A 17,188-nucleotide genomic window follows, 5' to 3' on the forward strand; every position below is an offset into this window, starting at 1 on the left:
TTGTTATATCATCTAGGAAAATACACATTTAAATAGAAAAACCACTGCCTTTAATAAAAAAGGTTAAAGATAAAAAAAAATTATGGGTGGGACAACATGGAGTAGTGAGGTTAATCAATAGTCTACAATTGCCAATTATTTATACTTCAACAGGCTAATCTCTCAGAGGGTAGCTTTGTCTGTTTCCTAAAATTAAAGGTCAACTGTAAGGGGGCATAGATTTGGAAAGGGAAGGCAGGAAATAGATTATGAAGATGGAGGAAGCTATTGGGTAAAAAGCATGGAGAAAATCTGACTCCCTAACAATGGGATATACTAATTAAATTATTTAAGTAGAAGATGTAACATTTTCTTCCATTATTTTGGCAAGAGAATGAACCTTAATGATACTGTATAGATACTCTAGATGGGTATAAAGACAAATTAATATTTATTTACAAAAACTAACCAAATAGCCTGCAATCAAATTGTTATACTTTTCTGATTTCAAGTTATCACCAAATTAACGAAGAGCTGGGGGAGGAGGAGGAAGAGGCTTTAATATAAGGCATCTCTCTCTCCCCATAACTCTTTTTCCAAGGTTTAATTATGACACATCCATGTAAATTACAGTTTATTTTATGCAAGCACTCCATTCAAGATAAAAACAAAATACTGTAGAGGGGAAGGAAAGAGAGGGACACGGGCCATTGCAGATGAAACTGATGCAGTAACCCCAACATGATCTGAAATCAAATAGATGACAACAGTTTTAAGGAATGCTCACCCATAATATCACTGTGACTCCTGATAAAATGTACCATGGAAGACGGCTATACAGAGGCAAGTAAGGTTCCATCTCCTGTAATTTTGAAGAAATCACAGCAAAATTAAAAATCTACCCTCAAAGTCGGGATTCCAAGCAGTAGTCAAAATCACAAAGCCCAGCTCAAGTAGCTCTGAATCAGTAGATTCACCGTATCTCATGGAAAGCTACATTCTAGTAGTGGTTCCTTACATTTAGGTAGAAACCTTTAAGATTCCTAGATGGAACATTCTACAAATGATAAGACATAATATACACATTATTTCCTGAGTGCTGAATTCTAGTGGTATTCAGGGCAACAGAGACAGGAAAAACAAAGTCAAAACCTGAAGGCTGCTTCTCACGTGGATATGCTTTAATGACGTTCAAAATTTTTCTAATTGAGTTAAACTGAATTGGGCAGGCTTCCCAAGAGCTCTACTGAACTTCAGGATGTGTGTGCATACATCTGATGATGCACATGTGTGTAGCCAATGTTTGTGTGTTTGTATGTGTGTGCATATTTGTGTGTACACTTGTGTGGGTTTTCATGCATGCATGTGCATGTTCCTAACAGACTCAAATGTAAGAGGTTAGGTTGTGCTTAATGACTGAAGAAGCACTGCAATGAAGTTAAAACAAAAACCATAACCTCATTTCCAGAACCATTAAAGCTAAGTGAAGTAGATGATTCACAGTGAGCTAATACATATATTTTTTTAAAACTGGTTTCAAATGTAAACATTCAATACATCTTGGTTTTAGGTCAATAGTTTTTGGCAAAGCCAACTGAACTGCTTTTATATTTTTTCTATCCCATGAAGTATGAACAGATATATATCATACCATTACTAGGATAATATTTCTTTTAATATATTTCAATTAATTTAAAAATGTCACCCCAATTTTTAATATATTTTCTAAGGTGATTTTTTTCTTCATTCATTTATTGAATTTTCTGTATGGTTTCAATGCAATTTAATAAATCTTTAGTGAATGCCTGAACTGTGAGAATTTTGAGTGTTATACATAAGAACAGTGTCCTGAACAGAGTAGGGAATTGTACTGAAGAGATTTTAGAGGCTTTCTAGTCTCCCTTTAATAGCATCAGGTAACATGGTGATTATAGAGTATGGCAAGGTAAGAACTCTAAGAATATGCAGCGAAGAGTTACAAAATACCTTTCATTTTCATGTGAAACAAAAATGAGATACCAAGAAGTCAAAAAACTCAATTAATAACATACAGCCAGTTTGCCAGTTATCCCAAAATCTAGACTTTCCTTTCTAGACACCAGTGCAATTATCTTCCCATTACAGTCAATTAGTATGGTCTAGATGGATAAACTTTGGTCTAATATAGCAATCAATCATAAACTTATTACCTTAAAATAATACCATTTTAATTTTCACACGTAAATAGTATCATTTCCATATATGTGTGTGTTTCATATATATATATATATATATATATATATATACTAATTTATATATAAAGTCCACAACATACACACTATTTTCCATTTCATTTTATTTCACTTATGTATTTTATGTATGATGGCTTGGATCTGCTTCAAAATAATTGCAGGTGGCACTAGTGGTAAAGAACCTGCCTGCCAATGCAGGAGACACAGGAGATGCAGGATCGATCCCTGGGTCAGAAAGATCCGCTGGAGGAGGGCATGGCAACCCACTCCAGTATTCTTGCCTGGAGAATCCCATGGACGGAGGAGCCTGGTAGGCTATAGTCCCCAGGATCACACAGAGTTAGACATGACTGAAGTCAGGTGTAACTTAGCAGGTCTAAGTCATGTCTACTTAGCACTCATGCATGCATGCTCCATCTAGTAGCGGGGGGGGAGGGGGGTGTGTGTAAAAGAAAAAAAATTGCCCATGAATTAATAATCATTGAAGCTGGGTGATGACTCCATCCTGGGACTCATTACACTTTTCTACCTATTTTCTCTTGTGTTCAAAATGCATGTTAAAATCAAGTAAATAAGTTTATGTGATTTACATGTTGGAGAATTTTCATATATAAAGGCAGATTAAAATAGACATCATTATTTGAGAGGCCACCCACAGGCAGTGTGTCCACTGAAATACACTGCCTATTTCAGTTTCCTAATATACCTGAGTCACTGTATTCAGTTTCCTTTTTTTACACATAGCTTCAAATTCAGGTCTTAGCTGGAGCTGCTGCTGCTCCTCTTCAAAGTCTACCAGGTCCCACTCATATTCCAGTCTGGCTTGTCGTTGCTTCCAAAACTCCAAAAACAATGTGACTATGGGCAAAGAAATATATAAAAACAAATATAATAAAAAGATGGCAGAATAAATGAATAAGAAGTCAATAATTGGGTTTTCCTTCCTTTAGAAAAATCATTTTGGTTGTATGATGGTTATTCTGTTACTATTATGTTTGATAATAAAATTATAATACTATGAATTTTAGTATAATACTATAAAATAGTATTGAAATAACTATATATAAATACAAATTAGTTCCTTAGATAAACATAGAAAAAATTTTTTTAGGCACACTATTCTCTCTTTCTTCATTCAGATAACTTGAAATGATATTTGAATGTGACATTTTACTATCACCTCGATTTTGTTTACATGTGTTTTACTGAAATCATTCAAGCAACAGTACCACTTTCTCAGGCTTAGGGAAATTTAAGGAAAATATAAGAGCCATTTCACAGCACAATATCTTTCTTTGTGCTTCTATGTTTCTCTCCTCTGTCTATATCTGTTGGTCTGTCTCTCTCTGTATATGTATAATATATATTATTATATATAGTATAATATACAATATATATAGTTTTTTAAATAAGCTATCACTTAAAGAATAATATATTTACAGAAATGCACACAAACATGATCAGCACCCCTGGAAATTCTTAGAATCTTAAGGCATAGATGTAACTGGTTTATGTGTATATATTTATATATGAATATATAAAACACACACACAGCAGTTTCTTTAACCATTTGTCTATCAATGAACATTTAGGCTGTTACCACTCCACACCTTGGTTAATGTATTAATAGAGAGTGTTGCAGTGAATATAGGAATACTAACATCTCTTTGAGATCCTGATTTCAACTACTTTGGGTAAATACCCAGAAGTGGGATTGGTGTATCACATGGTAGTTCTACTTTTAATTTTTGAGGAACTTCCACACTGTTTTCCAGTTGTACCGTTTAGCACTACCATTCATAGTATACAGGAGTTCATTATAATTCTCAACATCCTCATTAACATGTCTTTTTTTATCTTGGTAACAGTCATCCTGACAGGTATCAGATACCACCTCATTGTGGTTTGATTTGCATTTCCCTGAGAACTAGACAGTAAGTAATTTTTTTTCATGTTATCTGCTGGCCATTTGTATAACTTCTTTGGAGAAATGTCTATCCAAGTTCTTTGTCCATTTTTAAATCAGGTTATTCTTTTTTTTTTCTTTCTTATTATTGAGCTACAAGAGTTCCTCATATATATTAGGGGTTAACCCCCCTATCAGACCATGGTTTGCAAATATCTTCTGCCTCTCCATAGGTTGCCTTTGCATTCTGTTGATTGTTATCTCTGCTGTTCAGAGTGTTTTAGTTTGATTTCCTCTGGCTTATTTTGTTTGTTTCTGTTGCCTGGACTTTGGTGTCATCTGCATGAAATCATTTCCAAGTCCAACATGATAAAAGATTTTCCTTATGTTTTCTTCTAGGAGTTTTATACTTTCAGGTCTTATGTTTAAGTCTAATCCATTTTGAATTGACTTTTGTGATGGTGTAAGATGTGAATGAGGGGCTTTCCAGGTGGTGTTAGTGGTAAAGAACCTGCCTGCCAACACAGAAGATATAAGCAACGTGGGTTCAGTCCCTGCATCAGGAAGATCCCCTGGAGGAGGGCATGGCAACCCATTCCAGTATTCTTGCCTGGAGAATCCCATGGACAGATGAGCCTGGTGGGCTACAGTCCATGGTGTCACAAAGAGTCTGACATAAATGAAGCGACTTGGCATGCACGCACACAAAAGGTAAATGAAAAATGTTGTCTGTCACATCAGTAAACAAAGGATATTTCTGCCATCAAGCCACTATAACCATCCAGATGATGAGCCTTGAGCAAATTCAGGATAGAAAAGAACAGAATACTGACTATTATAGAGTTAAAAAATGAGCCGAAGTAATGAGTGTGCATGCACAACTCAGTCGTGTCTGACTCTTTGCCACCCCATGGACTGTAGCCCACCAGGGTCCTCTGTCCATGGAATTTGCCAGGTAAGAATACTGGAGTATGTTGTCATTTCCTTCTCCAGGGGATCTTCCCTTACAGGAATCGAACCCACATCTCTTATTTTTTTCTGCACTGGTAGGTGCGTTCTTTACCAGCCGAGTCACCAGACAAGAAAGTTAAGGTGCATGCCAAAGGAATGATTCAATGAATCCAAACTCTTGCATCTTCCCATATACAGAAAAGTGCTAAATTCAGTAACTTGAGATACATAGTTTTCTTTAATTAACAGTAATCTTCTGATGTACCAACTACCTGGTCTTTCTTGCAAAACTCCTTTTCACCCTGGCTCCTCCCTTATCTCTTTGGAGCAGTCCCTCAGAGCTCTCTGAGAGTCTGCCTCCCAGGCTTGAAGTCCTCAGAAAGTCTGCTAAATGAAAAATAATTCTCAGATTTTAGGTTGTGAATTTTTTTCAGCTGACAAAGATAAGGGTCTAATGTTATTCTTTTGCATGTCAATATTCAGTTTTCCCAGCACCACTGGAAGACTATACTTTCTTCATTTTGCTTTCTTGGAAATCCTGTTGAAAATTAGTTAACCATATACAAAGGGATTTATTTCTGGACTCCATTCTGTTCATTGATCTGCATGTCTATCTTTATGTCAGTACCACACTGTTTTGATTGCTGTAGCGAATAAACAGTTTCTAACTGGTTTTCTTCCCAGGGCTAAATGCAGAAGCAGCAGATACAAACACCCATCTTCCAATATTTCCTTGAAAGAGATTAGCTTGCAAACTTTAAAAGCTGCTGCCTTAGGGTCCAACTTCTAAATAGCCTGCATCCAGATGCTGCCAGAGATCTTCCCATTTGGGACCCTGATGGATCTTGGCACAGCCCCAAATACTGGGAGCCACTGAGAACGAAGAAGGCAGCGTGGCCAATCACAGGCCACACTTATAAGGCTAGGAGAGGTAGCTGTTTTACCTAATGCACAGAAATCAACACAAAGAGGCAAGCTAAATAAAAAAAACAGAGCAACAGGTTCCAAGAAAAAGAACAAGACAAACAAACTTCAGAAAAAGACTTTAATGAAATGTAGTCAAGTGATTTACTTGACAAAGAGATCGAAATAAGGGTCATAATAAACATGCTTACCAAGGTACAGAGGACAATGCATGAATAAAGTGAGACTGTGAACAGAGACAGAAAATATAAGAAAGTAATAAACGAAATCAAGAGTATTATCAAGAGCATTAAACAGAGCTGAAGAACACGAGAATTTTATGGCAAAATTCAACAGGAGTGTTTGGCAGCTTACTAGATCAAACTGAGAAATAATCAGCCAACTCCAAGAAAGGGAAGTAGAATTCACCCAGTCAGAGGAGCAAAAATGAATTAATTAAAAATAGAAGATGATTTTTAAAAGGTGAAGTTAGTTTAAAGGATTTATGGGACAATATCAGGCAGACAAGCATTTGCATTAGAGGAGGTCCCAGAAAGAGAAGAGAGAGAGAGAGAAAACATATTCAAATAATTGGTAAAAACTTCTCTTAACATAGGGGGAAAAAAACAAATATCAGATCGAGGAAACCCACTGAGTTCCAAAAAAAGATGAAAACAGAAACACACTGAGACACATTATAATTAAAACTTGACAAGTTAAAGACAAAGACAGAATTTTATAAGCAGGAAGAGAAAACCACGCCATGTACAAGGCAACACTTATAAGATTTTTAGCAGGCCAAAAGGGAGCAGCACATAGTTGAAATACTGGGAAAAAAACAAAACAAAACAAAACCATACCTGAGGACCAAGAATATTCTACCTAGAAAGTTTTCCAGACAAGTAAAAGTGGAGAGAGTTTAACACAAATAGAGTGGCTTTTGAAGAAATGGTAAAAGGACCTCTTTAAACTAAAATGAAAACATATGAAAGTATAAATGTCACTGGTAAAGGTAGATATATAGTTAAATTAAAAATACTCTAATGTTATAATGGTGGTGGGTAAATCACTTGTAAATCTATTATGAAGGTTAAAAGGTAAAAGTAGTAAAAATAACTAACTACACTAAAATTGTGTAACTATAATAATTGGTTATATATACTATATAAATATAACTGTTAAAGGATACACTAAGAAGATATAAACTGCAACATCAAAAACATAAAGCAGGACAGAAAGTAAAATTATAGAGCTTTATATGTATTTCAAATTAATTTGTCTTAGCGTGCAATAGAATGATATAATTACAAGATGTTTTACCCCTTTGTAATCACAAAGCAAAAACCCATAAAAGACATGCGAAAGATAAAGGAATCTGAGCATAACATTACAGACAATTATCACATCCCCAAAGAAAAAGGCAACAGAGGAAGAGAGGAACAAAGGAATTACAAAACAATTAACAAAACTGTTGCCGAAGAACTCAAGTCAACCATTCTTCATTTGTTTGGCATTTGAAGCAAACTGGAAAGGTGAAAAAGTTCTATAAGTGGGTGCCTCATGAGCTGACCACAAATCAAAAAAACTGCCATTTTGAAGTGTCATCTTCTCTAGTTCTATGCAACAACAATACACCATTTCTCGATCAGATTGTGACATGTGACAAAAAGTGCATTTTGTATAACTCAGTGACTGGTCTGAGAAGAAGTGCCAAAGCACTTCCCGAAGCCAAGCTTGCAACAACAAAAAAGGTCATGGTCATTGCTGGGTGGTCTGCTGCCCATCTGATCGTCTACAGCTTTCTGAATCCCAGAGAAACCATTATATCTGAGAATTATGCTCAGCAAATCGATGAGATGCACCCAAAACTACAACACTTGCAGCCAGTATTGGTCAACAGAAAAAGGCCAATTCTTCTCCATGACAATGCCTGACTGTATGTGACACAACTAACACTTCAAAAGTTGAACGAATAGGGCTATGAAGTTTTGTCTCATCTGCCATATTCACCTGACCTCTCACCAACTGACTACCACTTCCTTCAAGCATCTCAACAATGTTTTGCAGGCAAAATGCTTCCATAACCAGCAGAAGGTAGAAAATGCTTTCCAAGAATTCATCAAAATCTGAAGCATGAATTTTTACATTACAGGAATAAACAATCTTATTTCTTGTTGGCAAAAATGTGTTGATTATAATGGTTCCTATTTTGATTAATAAAGATGTGTTTGAACCTAGTTATAATGATTTAAAATTCACTGTCCAAAATTGCAATTACTTTTTCACTAAATTACTTTTACTGTTAAGCTAAAAGGACTTAACAGGCACTTACAGTACATTCCATCCAACAGTAGCAGGATAAATATTCTTCTAAGTGCACATGGAATGTTCTCCAGAAAAGGTCACATATTGCCATCACAAAACAAGTCAATAAATTTCAAATGTTTGAAATCATATCAAGTATCTTTTCTGACCACAATGGTAAAAAACTAGAATTATATGAAAAATAAAACCTGGAAAATTCACAAATATATGGAGAATAAAGGGCAAGATACTGAACAAACAATGGGCCTTAGGAAAATGAAAAGAGAAATCAAAAAATATCTTGAGACAAATGAAACTAGGCATACAATACACAAAAACTTATGGGATACACCAGAGGCAGTTCTAGGAGGGAAGTTCAGAGGGATAAATGTCTTCATTAAGAAACAAGAAAAAGCTAAAATAAACAACCCAACTTTAGACCTTAAGGAACTAGAAAAAGAAGAACTAAGCAAAGGCAGTGGAAGTAAGGAAATAACAAAGATCAGAGTGTAAATATAACAGGGACAAAAGACAACAGAAAAGATCAACAAAAAGATAAATAAAATAAAAAACCTTAAGCCATAATTACCAAGAAAAAAAGATAAGGTTCAAATAAATAAAATTAGAAATTAAATAGGAGACATGTACCTGATTTAGTCAGTGATGGTTCACTGACTTGATGGACATGAGTTTGAGCAAGCTCCAGGAGTCGGTGATGGACAGGGAAGCCTGGCGTGCTGCAGTCCATGGGGTCTCAAAGAGTCAGACAAGACTGAGCGACTGAACTGAACTGATGCACCTGATATGACAGAAATACTAAGGATCATAACAGACTACTATGAACAGTTATATGGCAACAAAGTAGATAACCTAGAAGAAATGAATAAAGTCCTGTTGCTGCTGCAGCTAAGTCACTTCAGTCGTGTCCAACTCTGTGAGACCCCATAGACGGCAGTGCACCAGGCTCCCCCTTCCCTGGGATTCTCCAGGCAAGAACACTGGAGTGGGTTGCCATTTCCTTCTCCAATGCGTGAAAGTGAAAAGTGAAAGTGAAGTCGCTCAGTCCTGTCCGACTCTTAGCGACCTCATGGACCGCAGCCCACCAGGCTCCCGTGTCCATGGGATTTTCCAGGCAGGAGTACTGGAATGGGGTGCCATTGCCTTCTCCGGATAAAGTCCTAGAAACATACAATCTATTGAAACTGAATCATGAACAAACAGAAAATCTTAACAGACCAACTACCATTAAGGATATCAAATCAGTAATCAAAAACTTCTCCACAAATGAAAGTTCAGGCCTCAAAGCTTTAATGGTGAATTCTATAATATAGGTAAAGAAGAAATAATCCTTCTCAAATTCTTCCAAAACCTAGAAGAGGGAAGAAACCTTCCAAACTCACTTTATGAGGCATCATTACCCTTACACCAAAGTCAAACAAAGACAGTACAAGTAAAGAAAATTACACTTGATGAACACAGATACAAAGAACCTTAATAAAACAGTAGCAAATCAAATTCAGCAATATATTAAAAGAATCATACACCATGGTCAAATGAGATTTATTCCAGGGATATAAGGATAGTTCAATACCCATAAATTAATCAACATGGTATATCATTTTAACAAAATAAATGATTAAAAAAAAAAACCCATCTCAACAAATGCAGAAACAGCATTTAATAGAATTCAACATCCATTATGATAAAAACTCTCAAAAATATGAGTATAAATACAATGTATTTCAATATAAGGGTATACATGACAGGCCCACAGTTACCATCATAGTCAATGGTGAAAAGCTGAAAACTTTTCCTTTATCATCAAGGATAAGACAAAAATTCCCATTCGTACCACTTCTATTCAACTGAGCACTGGAAATCTAGCCAGAGCAATTACTCAAGAAAAAAAAAAAGACACATAAATTAGAAAGAAAAAAGGAAAGAAGTAAAACTATCTCTATTTTCATATAACATTAAGTTACAAAAAAAATCCTAGAGTCTCCACCAAAAAACTGCTAGAATAAATAAATTTAGCTAAGTTCCAGGATAAAAATAAATGTTTTAAAAAACAGTTGTGTTTCTATACACTACTCATGTACTATGAGAAAGAGGAATTAAGAAAACAATCCCATTTATAATAACATCAGAAAGAACAAAATACCCAGGGAATAATGTAACCAAGAAAGTGAAAGATATGTACACTATATAAGACACTGATGAAAGAAATTGAAGATGGAAACAAATGGAAAGATAGTCCATGCTCATAGATTGGAGGGATTAATATAAAAATGTCCATACTGCCCAAGTAATCTCCAGATTTAATGCAATTCCTACCAAAATTCCAATGCTATTTTTCACAGAAATAGAGAAAACAATGCTAAAATTTGTATAGGGCCACAAAAGACTTCCAACGGACAAAGCAATCTTGAGAAAGGAGAAAGAAGAACAAAGCACTAGGCATCATATTCCTGATCTCAATATTACAAAGTAATCAAAATAGTATGGTACGATTGGCATGGCATAAAAAGAAACACACAGACCTAGAGAACACAATCAAGAGCTCAAAAATAATCCCAGGTATCATGGTCAATTAACATTTGACCTAGGGTCTGAGAATATTCAATGAGGAAAGAATAGTTTCTTCTATGAATGGCTTTGGGGAAACTGGATATTTGTTTGCAGGACAAAACTGAAGAAAAGGGAGCCACTGTGTAGGAACGTAAACTGGAATGGAGCCATTACGGAAAACAGTGTGAAGGTGACTTAAAAATCAAAAATGTCACTATGATATGCTGGAGCTATTCCACTTTTAGGCATATATCCAAAGAAAACAAAATCACTATCATGAAGATGTCTTCACCCCCACATTCATTGCAGCTGCTGGGTGTTCCAGGTATGGTTGCTCTTCTGTTTGTTATGACGTGTAAGGTGAGTGTTGGTGCACAAGCTCTCTCAGTGGAGAGAACTGAAAACTATTACATCTGTTGTAACTTGTATACATACCTGTCATCCATTTCTGATTCCAAAAAAATGACAGAGGCAGGATCTGTCTGGCACATGATGAAGAGATGTCCATACACTAACTTAGAGGAGGTTGGAGAATTGTGGGTGAGACCTCACTGTCCCCTATTTTCTCTTTGAATCTGGGCTTTTCTCTTCAGACAAGCAGTCAAGCAGAAGTGACAGAAACCCATAAACCCCTCTGAGACACACACTCTCACAAATGTAGGTGTCCTTTTGACTGAATCAAGTTACCCTGCTCCTTTGACCAGTTTTTAAATGCACATACTTGTGCTTTGTTAAAGACTGTTAAATTGGGGAGAAAATAAGTCTACCTTTTCCCAGAGCCCCCCAAATTTTGAGACACGTCTTAGAAGTTTTTAGGTCTCTTCTTCACAAGTTACTCTTACAGAAGATTATTTTCCTCACTGACAATAGGAGAAACTTCATGACACTTCTACTCCCCATGGGATGCAAAAGAGAAGAGATACTGGGACATTTCCAAAATTAAGGGGAATTCCACTTTATATGCGAGCTCTTAACCAAATAGAATTTGACACAAGGAACTTAAATTCAAATGTTGATATATGAGCCCTCGGAAATTTTTGAGTCTTGTTCAAGTTTGTGTCTATGACTCAATATCCTCCAGTCACCAAATACTTAACATTTATTTTCCTGAATTAAGCAATTATTGAGCCTATTTTTACACAGTGCTGAGAGAGAATGTGATCTGAATACATACGAAGTTTCAAAAATTAAAGTGCTTTTCAGAGAAATGAGTAGATAATTAATAGGGACCTTTCTGGACCAAGGACTAACAACCACGGATGTAGACTCCATTAAGGTAGTGATGCTAGCAGAGACATAAAGACGTAAAATTACTTTTGGTTTATAAGGTATGCCAACTGTGTATGTTATATGAATAGCCAAATAAAACACAGAGAAAGCTGTTTTTATGTAACTACTTACTTACCCCAAATTCCCATGAAAACGGCAAAGAACAGTGTTGACTCATTGTCAAATAAATGGGAGATCTGCAAAGCAACAGTAACAGAAAGACTACTCAGTATCAAATGCAATACAGAAGGAGTAAACTGCAAGTCTTCCCGCATCCCGCATCCCGCAATACATACATACCTTTGAAGCCAAACACGTTGAATTTAGTCTCCAGTAGTCACACAGTTCATCACAGAGTGGGCACATGATAAGCTGGCCCCCAATCTCAGGATCACAAATCTCACTGCTGCAGAGGGAAGAGCAAAGTCGCCTGGCTGTGTTTCTTTGGAGTCTTGTTCTGGCCGCGCCTCGTGGCGTTTGTTGCTTAGTTGCTAAGTATCCAGCTCATTTGAGACCTCATGGACTGTCGCCTGCCAGGTTCCTCTGTCCATGGGATTTCCCAGGGAAGAATACTAGAGTGGGTTGCCATTTCCTTCTCCATGCCTCATGGCATAAAGGATCTCAGTTCCTCAACCAGGGACAGAAATGATGTCTTGTATAGTGGTAGTGCACAGTCCTAACCACTGGACTGCCAGGGAATTCCCAAGAGCAATGCTATTTTAAAAGATGTGTTTGGTATCCACACATTTGTTCTCAAGGGGGAAAGGGGTATGCATGTGTCCTGTCGCCTGAGTTGTGTCCAACTGTATGCAACCCTATGGACTTTAGCCTGCCAGGCTCCTCTGTCCTTGGGGATTCTCCAGGCAAGAATACTGGAGTGGGTTGCCACGCCCTCCTCCAGGGCATCTTCCCAATCTAGGAATCAAACCCATATCTCCTGTGGCTCCTGCATTGCAGGTGGATTCTTTACTGCTGTGCCACTGGGGAAGCCCTGAAAAGGGGTGGGGTGGGAGGAATTGGGAGGTTGGAATGACTCATATGGACTATTGATACTATGTATAAAATAGACAACAGATAGGAACATACTATATAGCACAATGAACTCAACTGAGCACACTGTGGTATCCTAAATAGAAGGGAAATCCAAAAGGGAGGGGATATATGTAAATATATGTATGGCTGATTCATTTTGTGATGCAGTAGAAGCTCGCACAACATTGAAAAGTAACTACACTGCAATAAACATTAATAATAAATAAATAGAAAAATAAAACATTCCAAGCAAAACAATTTAAAAAGTGATGTGTTTGGGTGAAAGTCCAAACTTATTCTTATTGAAACACATTTAAACAATTTTTCACATATGGGACCGGGACAATATAGCAGCAATTTTTGTAGATCAAATCATGCTTAAGGAAAAGAATCTTTAAAGCCCATTCTTAAACAGATTTTCCATAAAGTACCAAGTGAGAGGTAGCTGTTGTGTTTGGGTCTTTTTCAGAAATACCAATTATCTGCTGTAATAAAAAATATTCTGACACAAATTTCAGAAAAATATACTTTTGGCTAGCATAAGATTCTCTGTTTGGGCAACTCAGTTGCACTTACCTGCCTGAGATCTTAGGAATCGTTAATAAACCATAAACAAAACAAGCCAAGCCAACCACAGCTGCAAAGAACAGCATTTCTGTGTAAAATCCAAGAAAGACGAAATAGATGCCAATTTTTTCTCCATAATAATCCCTGTGAAAGAAGGTAAAAATAAAATCAGAGGCTGCAAGAATAATGAACTTCAGAAAGTCTTGGTTTTCCATTCAGACACACTTGTATTCTAGTTTTGGCCCCACTGCCTTCTAGCCCTATAATTTTGATAGTTACTCAATGTTTTAAACTTTAGTTTCCACATCATAAAATGCAGGATGATGCTTATCCATAGATTTGGTGTAAGGACTGAAAGAGACAACACATATAAATAAGAAGCCAACTAAGTGGAAGTTAAGATTTATTTTTAAATAATCAGGTAATTTGAAAAACTTTGAAATTTTAAAGAGTTTAAATGTTTTTAAATAAAGTACAGAACATGCTTCTAGCAATTAACAAATCAAAATCACATTCACAATGTGTCCCAAGACTTCTGCTTTATCTCCAAGATTGAAGTACTCAGACCACAATGGATGAGGGTAGTTTTACATATGAACTTTTATCTTCCTCGAAATCTCAACCTCTGATGGATCTTACAGAACAGTAAGATAGGGTACAAACCAAGGAATCAAAAATGAGTGTGAAATAACATTCCAAAGAATATACGGGCTCAGCTCTTGCTTTACAAGTTAAAAAATGACAGCATTAGTTAGTACAAATATTCAAATTTTATAATCAAGTTGTTATTTTTTTTTCTGCTGCTGTTTTTTAAACTAACTCTCCCCTTAAGGAATCTCTCAAAGACTCAGAGAACAAGATTTCTTCTGCCTCAGAAAACTAGACTTTAAAAAAAATTTAAAAAACACAAAACAGGTTAATCTTCTCCCTTATTCATATAGAGTTCAGCTCACCAAACATGTGAAGTCTTTCCACAGCTTCCTAGTCAGAGAGATGTGATTCTTCTTGGACACTAATAGCATGGTATACATAAATCTATTATACCATTTATGATTAAATTGTAATTTCCACACTCAAAAAAACACAAATCTAAACATAAAGGGTTTAAATTTTACATAATACAAACTTAACATACACTTAATTTCCCAATGAGAAGGTTTTAAAGTATTTTTCTCACTCAAAATTAATTTTATTGAACCTCCCATCCTTTAGTTTTCAAAATTTCTACTCTTTTCTAACAAAAGGAGGGATGTTTCTGCTTGTACCATCTTCTATTCTTCTCAGTGATAATAAACATTTTTACATGGTTGTTTTTCCTTGTTCTGCTTTTCAAATTACTATAAACCTGAAATTAAACTATGATTCCACTGTATTCCCTTGTTAATTTACTTACAACTTCCTTAGGTTCACTCACAGAAGATGAGTAAACTTGCTTTTTCTCCCTTCTTTTTTTGCTGAAGAATACAGCAATTATTATGATACTGCATAACATCAAAATAAAAAGAATAAAAATATCTGAATATCAGTTTATGAGTTCCCTAGTAATTTTCTGGTTAGGTGCATAGCAGTAATATTGATGTTTTACCTTAAAATTACTAATCCTATAGTCTGAATATGTATAATATATAATTTATAATAGCAACAAAAGTATAAACTACTGAGGATTAAACTTAAGATGGTTCTATAACTCTACAATACCCCTGAAAAAACCCAAAGTAGGCTTAAATAAAGACACATCTTTTCCTTGACATAACTTTGCCTTAATTAGAATATCTGAAGATGAGACTAGCAACCTACCTAAGTTAATTTATAAACTTAATGCAATTTCCATAAAAATACCAACCATCTTTTTTAGTAACAAGATAGACAAGTTGAGATTCAAGTTTATATGGAAGGATAAACTTGTAGAATGTACAAAGAAACACCAAGAGTAAGAGCTATGACGAGTTACTAGCCCAACTAGATATTAAAATATACTAGAACTAAGCCACCACAATTAAAACAGCCTTCAAATCACTTTATTATACACTTGAAACTAACACAACATATAGAAAATCAACCATAATATAAAATAAAAATTAAATTAAAAAAACAGCCTGCTACTGGTCCATGGAGAGTTAGCAAGATCAATCGAATAGACAGAACATCCAGAAATCAGCTAGAGTACATACAGAAATCTAGTACATGATAAAGAGTTTCCTAGGTGGCACAGTGATAAAGAACCCGCCTGCCAGTGCAGGAGATGCAGGAGACTCGGGTTCTATCCCTGGGTTGGAAAGATTCCCTGGAGGAGGAAATGACAACCTACTCCAGTATTTTTGCTTGGAGAATGCCATGGACAGAGGAGCCTGGCAGGCTACAGTCTACTACAGGCTACTGAGTGACTGAGCACATGATACAGGTGGTACCTCAAATCATTGAGGCAATGACAAACTTCTCAATAATATTAATATTTTTCGGACAAGTAGATAAAAGTAGATCTATTCTTTGAATAGAAAGTGCATATTTAACTTTATAAGAAACTGTCAAAATTGTTTCAAAGTTGCTATACCATTTTGTATCCCTATCACCAACCTTTGAGATTTCAAGCTCCCCCACATCCCTAATAGCCCGTATTGGTGCCAATCTTTTCAATGTTAGCTATTCTAGTGGGCGTGCAGTGGTATTTCAATGGCATTTTAATTTTTATACCCTTAGTGAATAAAGATAGTGTACATCTCTGGAGAGTCCCTTGGACTGCAAGGAGATCAAACCAGTCAATCTAAAGGAGATCAATCCTGAGTATTCACTGGAAGGACGGTTGCTGAAGCTGAAGCACCAACACTTTGGCCACCTGGTGGGAAGAGCCGACTCATTGGAAAAGACCCTGAAACTGGGGGAAACTGAAGGCAAAAGGAGAAGGGGGCAGCAGAGGATGAGAGGGTGAGATAGCTTGACCGACGCGATGGACGTGAGCTGGAGCAAACTGCAGGAGATTGTGGAGGACAGAGGGGCCTGGTGTGCTCCGGTCATGGGGTTGCAGAGTCACGACTCAGCGACTGAACAGCAACAACATCTTTTGACATACTTACTGCCAATCCATAAACATATTTCTTCGCTGACAAATCTTTTATAATCTTTTTTCCATTTTATTCTTATCACTGAGTCGTAAAAGTTCCTTAAATATTCTGGATAAAAGTCCTTTATTGATATGTGTGTTGTGCAAACATTTTCTCCACCATATGGTTTGCTCTTTATTTCTGTAACGGTGGTTTTTAAAGAACATACATTCTAATTTTTGAAATTAAATTTATGTTTTTAAAATTGTGCTTTTTGCATTTTATCTGAAAAGTCCATGCCTAACTCCAGACCACAGTAATCTCCTATATGATCTAGAAGTTTTGTAGTTGTAGTCCTTAAAATTAGTTCTCTTATCTGTTTCAAGTTAATTTAAATTTTTATACAGGAAAGAGTCAAGATTCATGTTTTTCATGTAGAT

General features: G+C 36.0%; 1 protein-coding gene across 2 annotated transcripts in view; it reads right to left on the minus strand.

Annotated features, from left to right (window-relative positions):
- ANO5 (anoctamin 5) overlaps positions 1 to 17,188 on the minus strand; it is a 96,269-nt gene that overhangs the window by 25,842 nt on the left and 53,239 nt on the right. For both annotated transcript variants that reach the window (XM_065937230.1, XM_065937229.1), the window contains 5 exons: positions 13,720 to 13,854; positions 12,412 to 12,517; positions 12,248 to 12,308; positions 2,917 to 3,068; positions 767 to 841 (listed from right to left, as the gene is read on the minus strand). In XM_065937230.1, the coding sequence (XP_065793302.1) occupies positions 767 to 841; positions 2,917 to 3,068; positions 12,248 to 12,308; positions 12,412 to 12,517; positions 13,720 to 13,854 (529 nt within the window). The remainder of the gene's footprint in view (positions 1 to 766; positions 842 to 2,916; positions 3,069 to 12,247; positions 12,309 to 12,411; positions 12,518 to 13,719; positions 13,855 to 17,188) is intronic.

Source organism: Muntiacus reevesi, chromosome 5 (genome assembly GCF_963930625.1).
Source record: "Muntiacus reevesi chromosome 5, mMunRee1.1, whole genome shotgun sequence".
NCBI classification, from domain to species: Eukaryota; Metazoa; Chordata; class Mammalia; order Artiodactyla; family Cervidae; genus Muntiacus; species Muntiacus reevesi.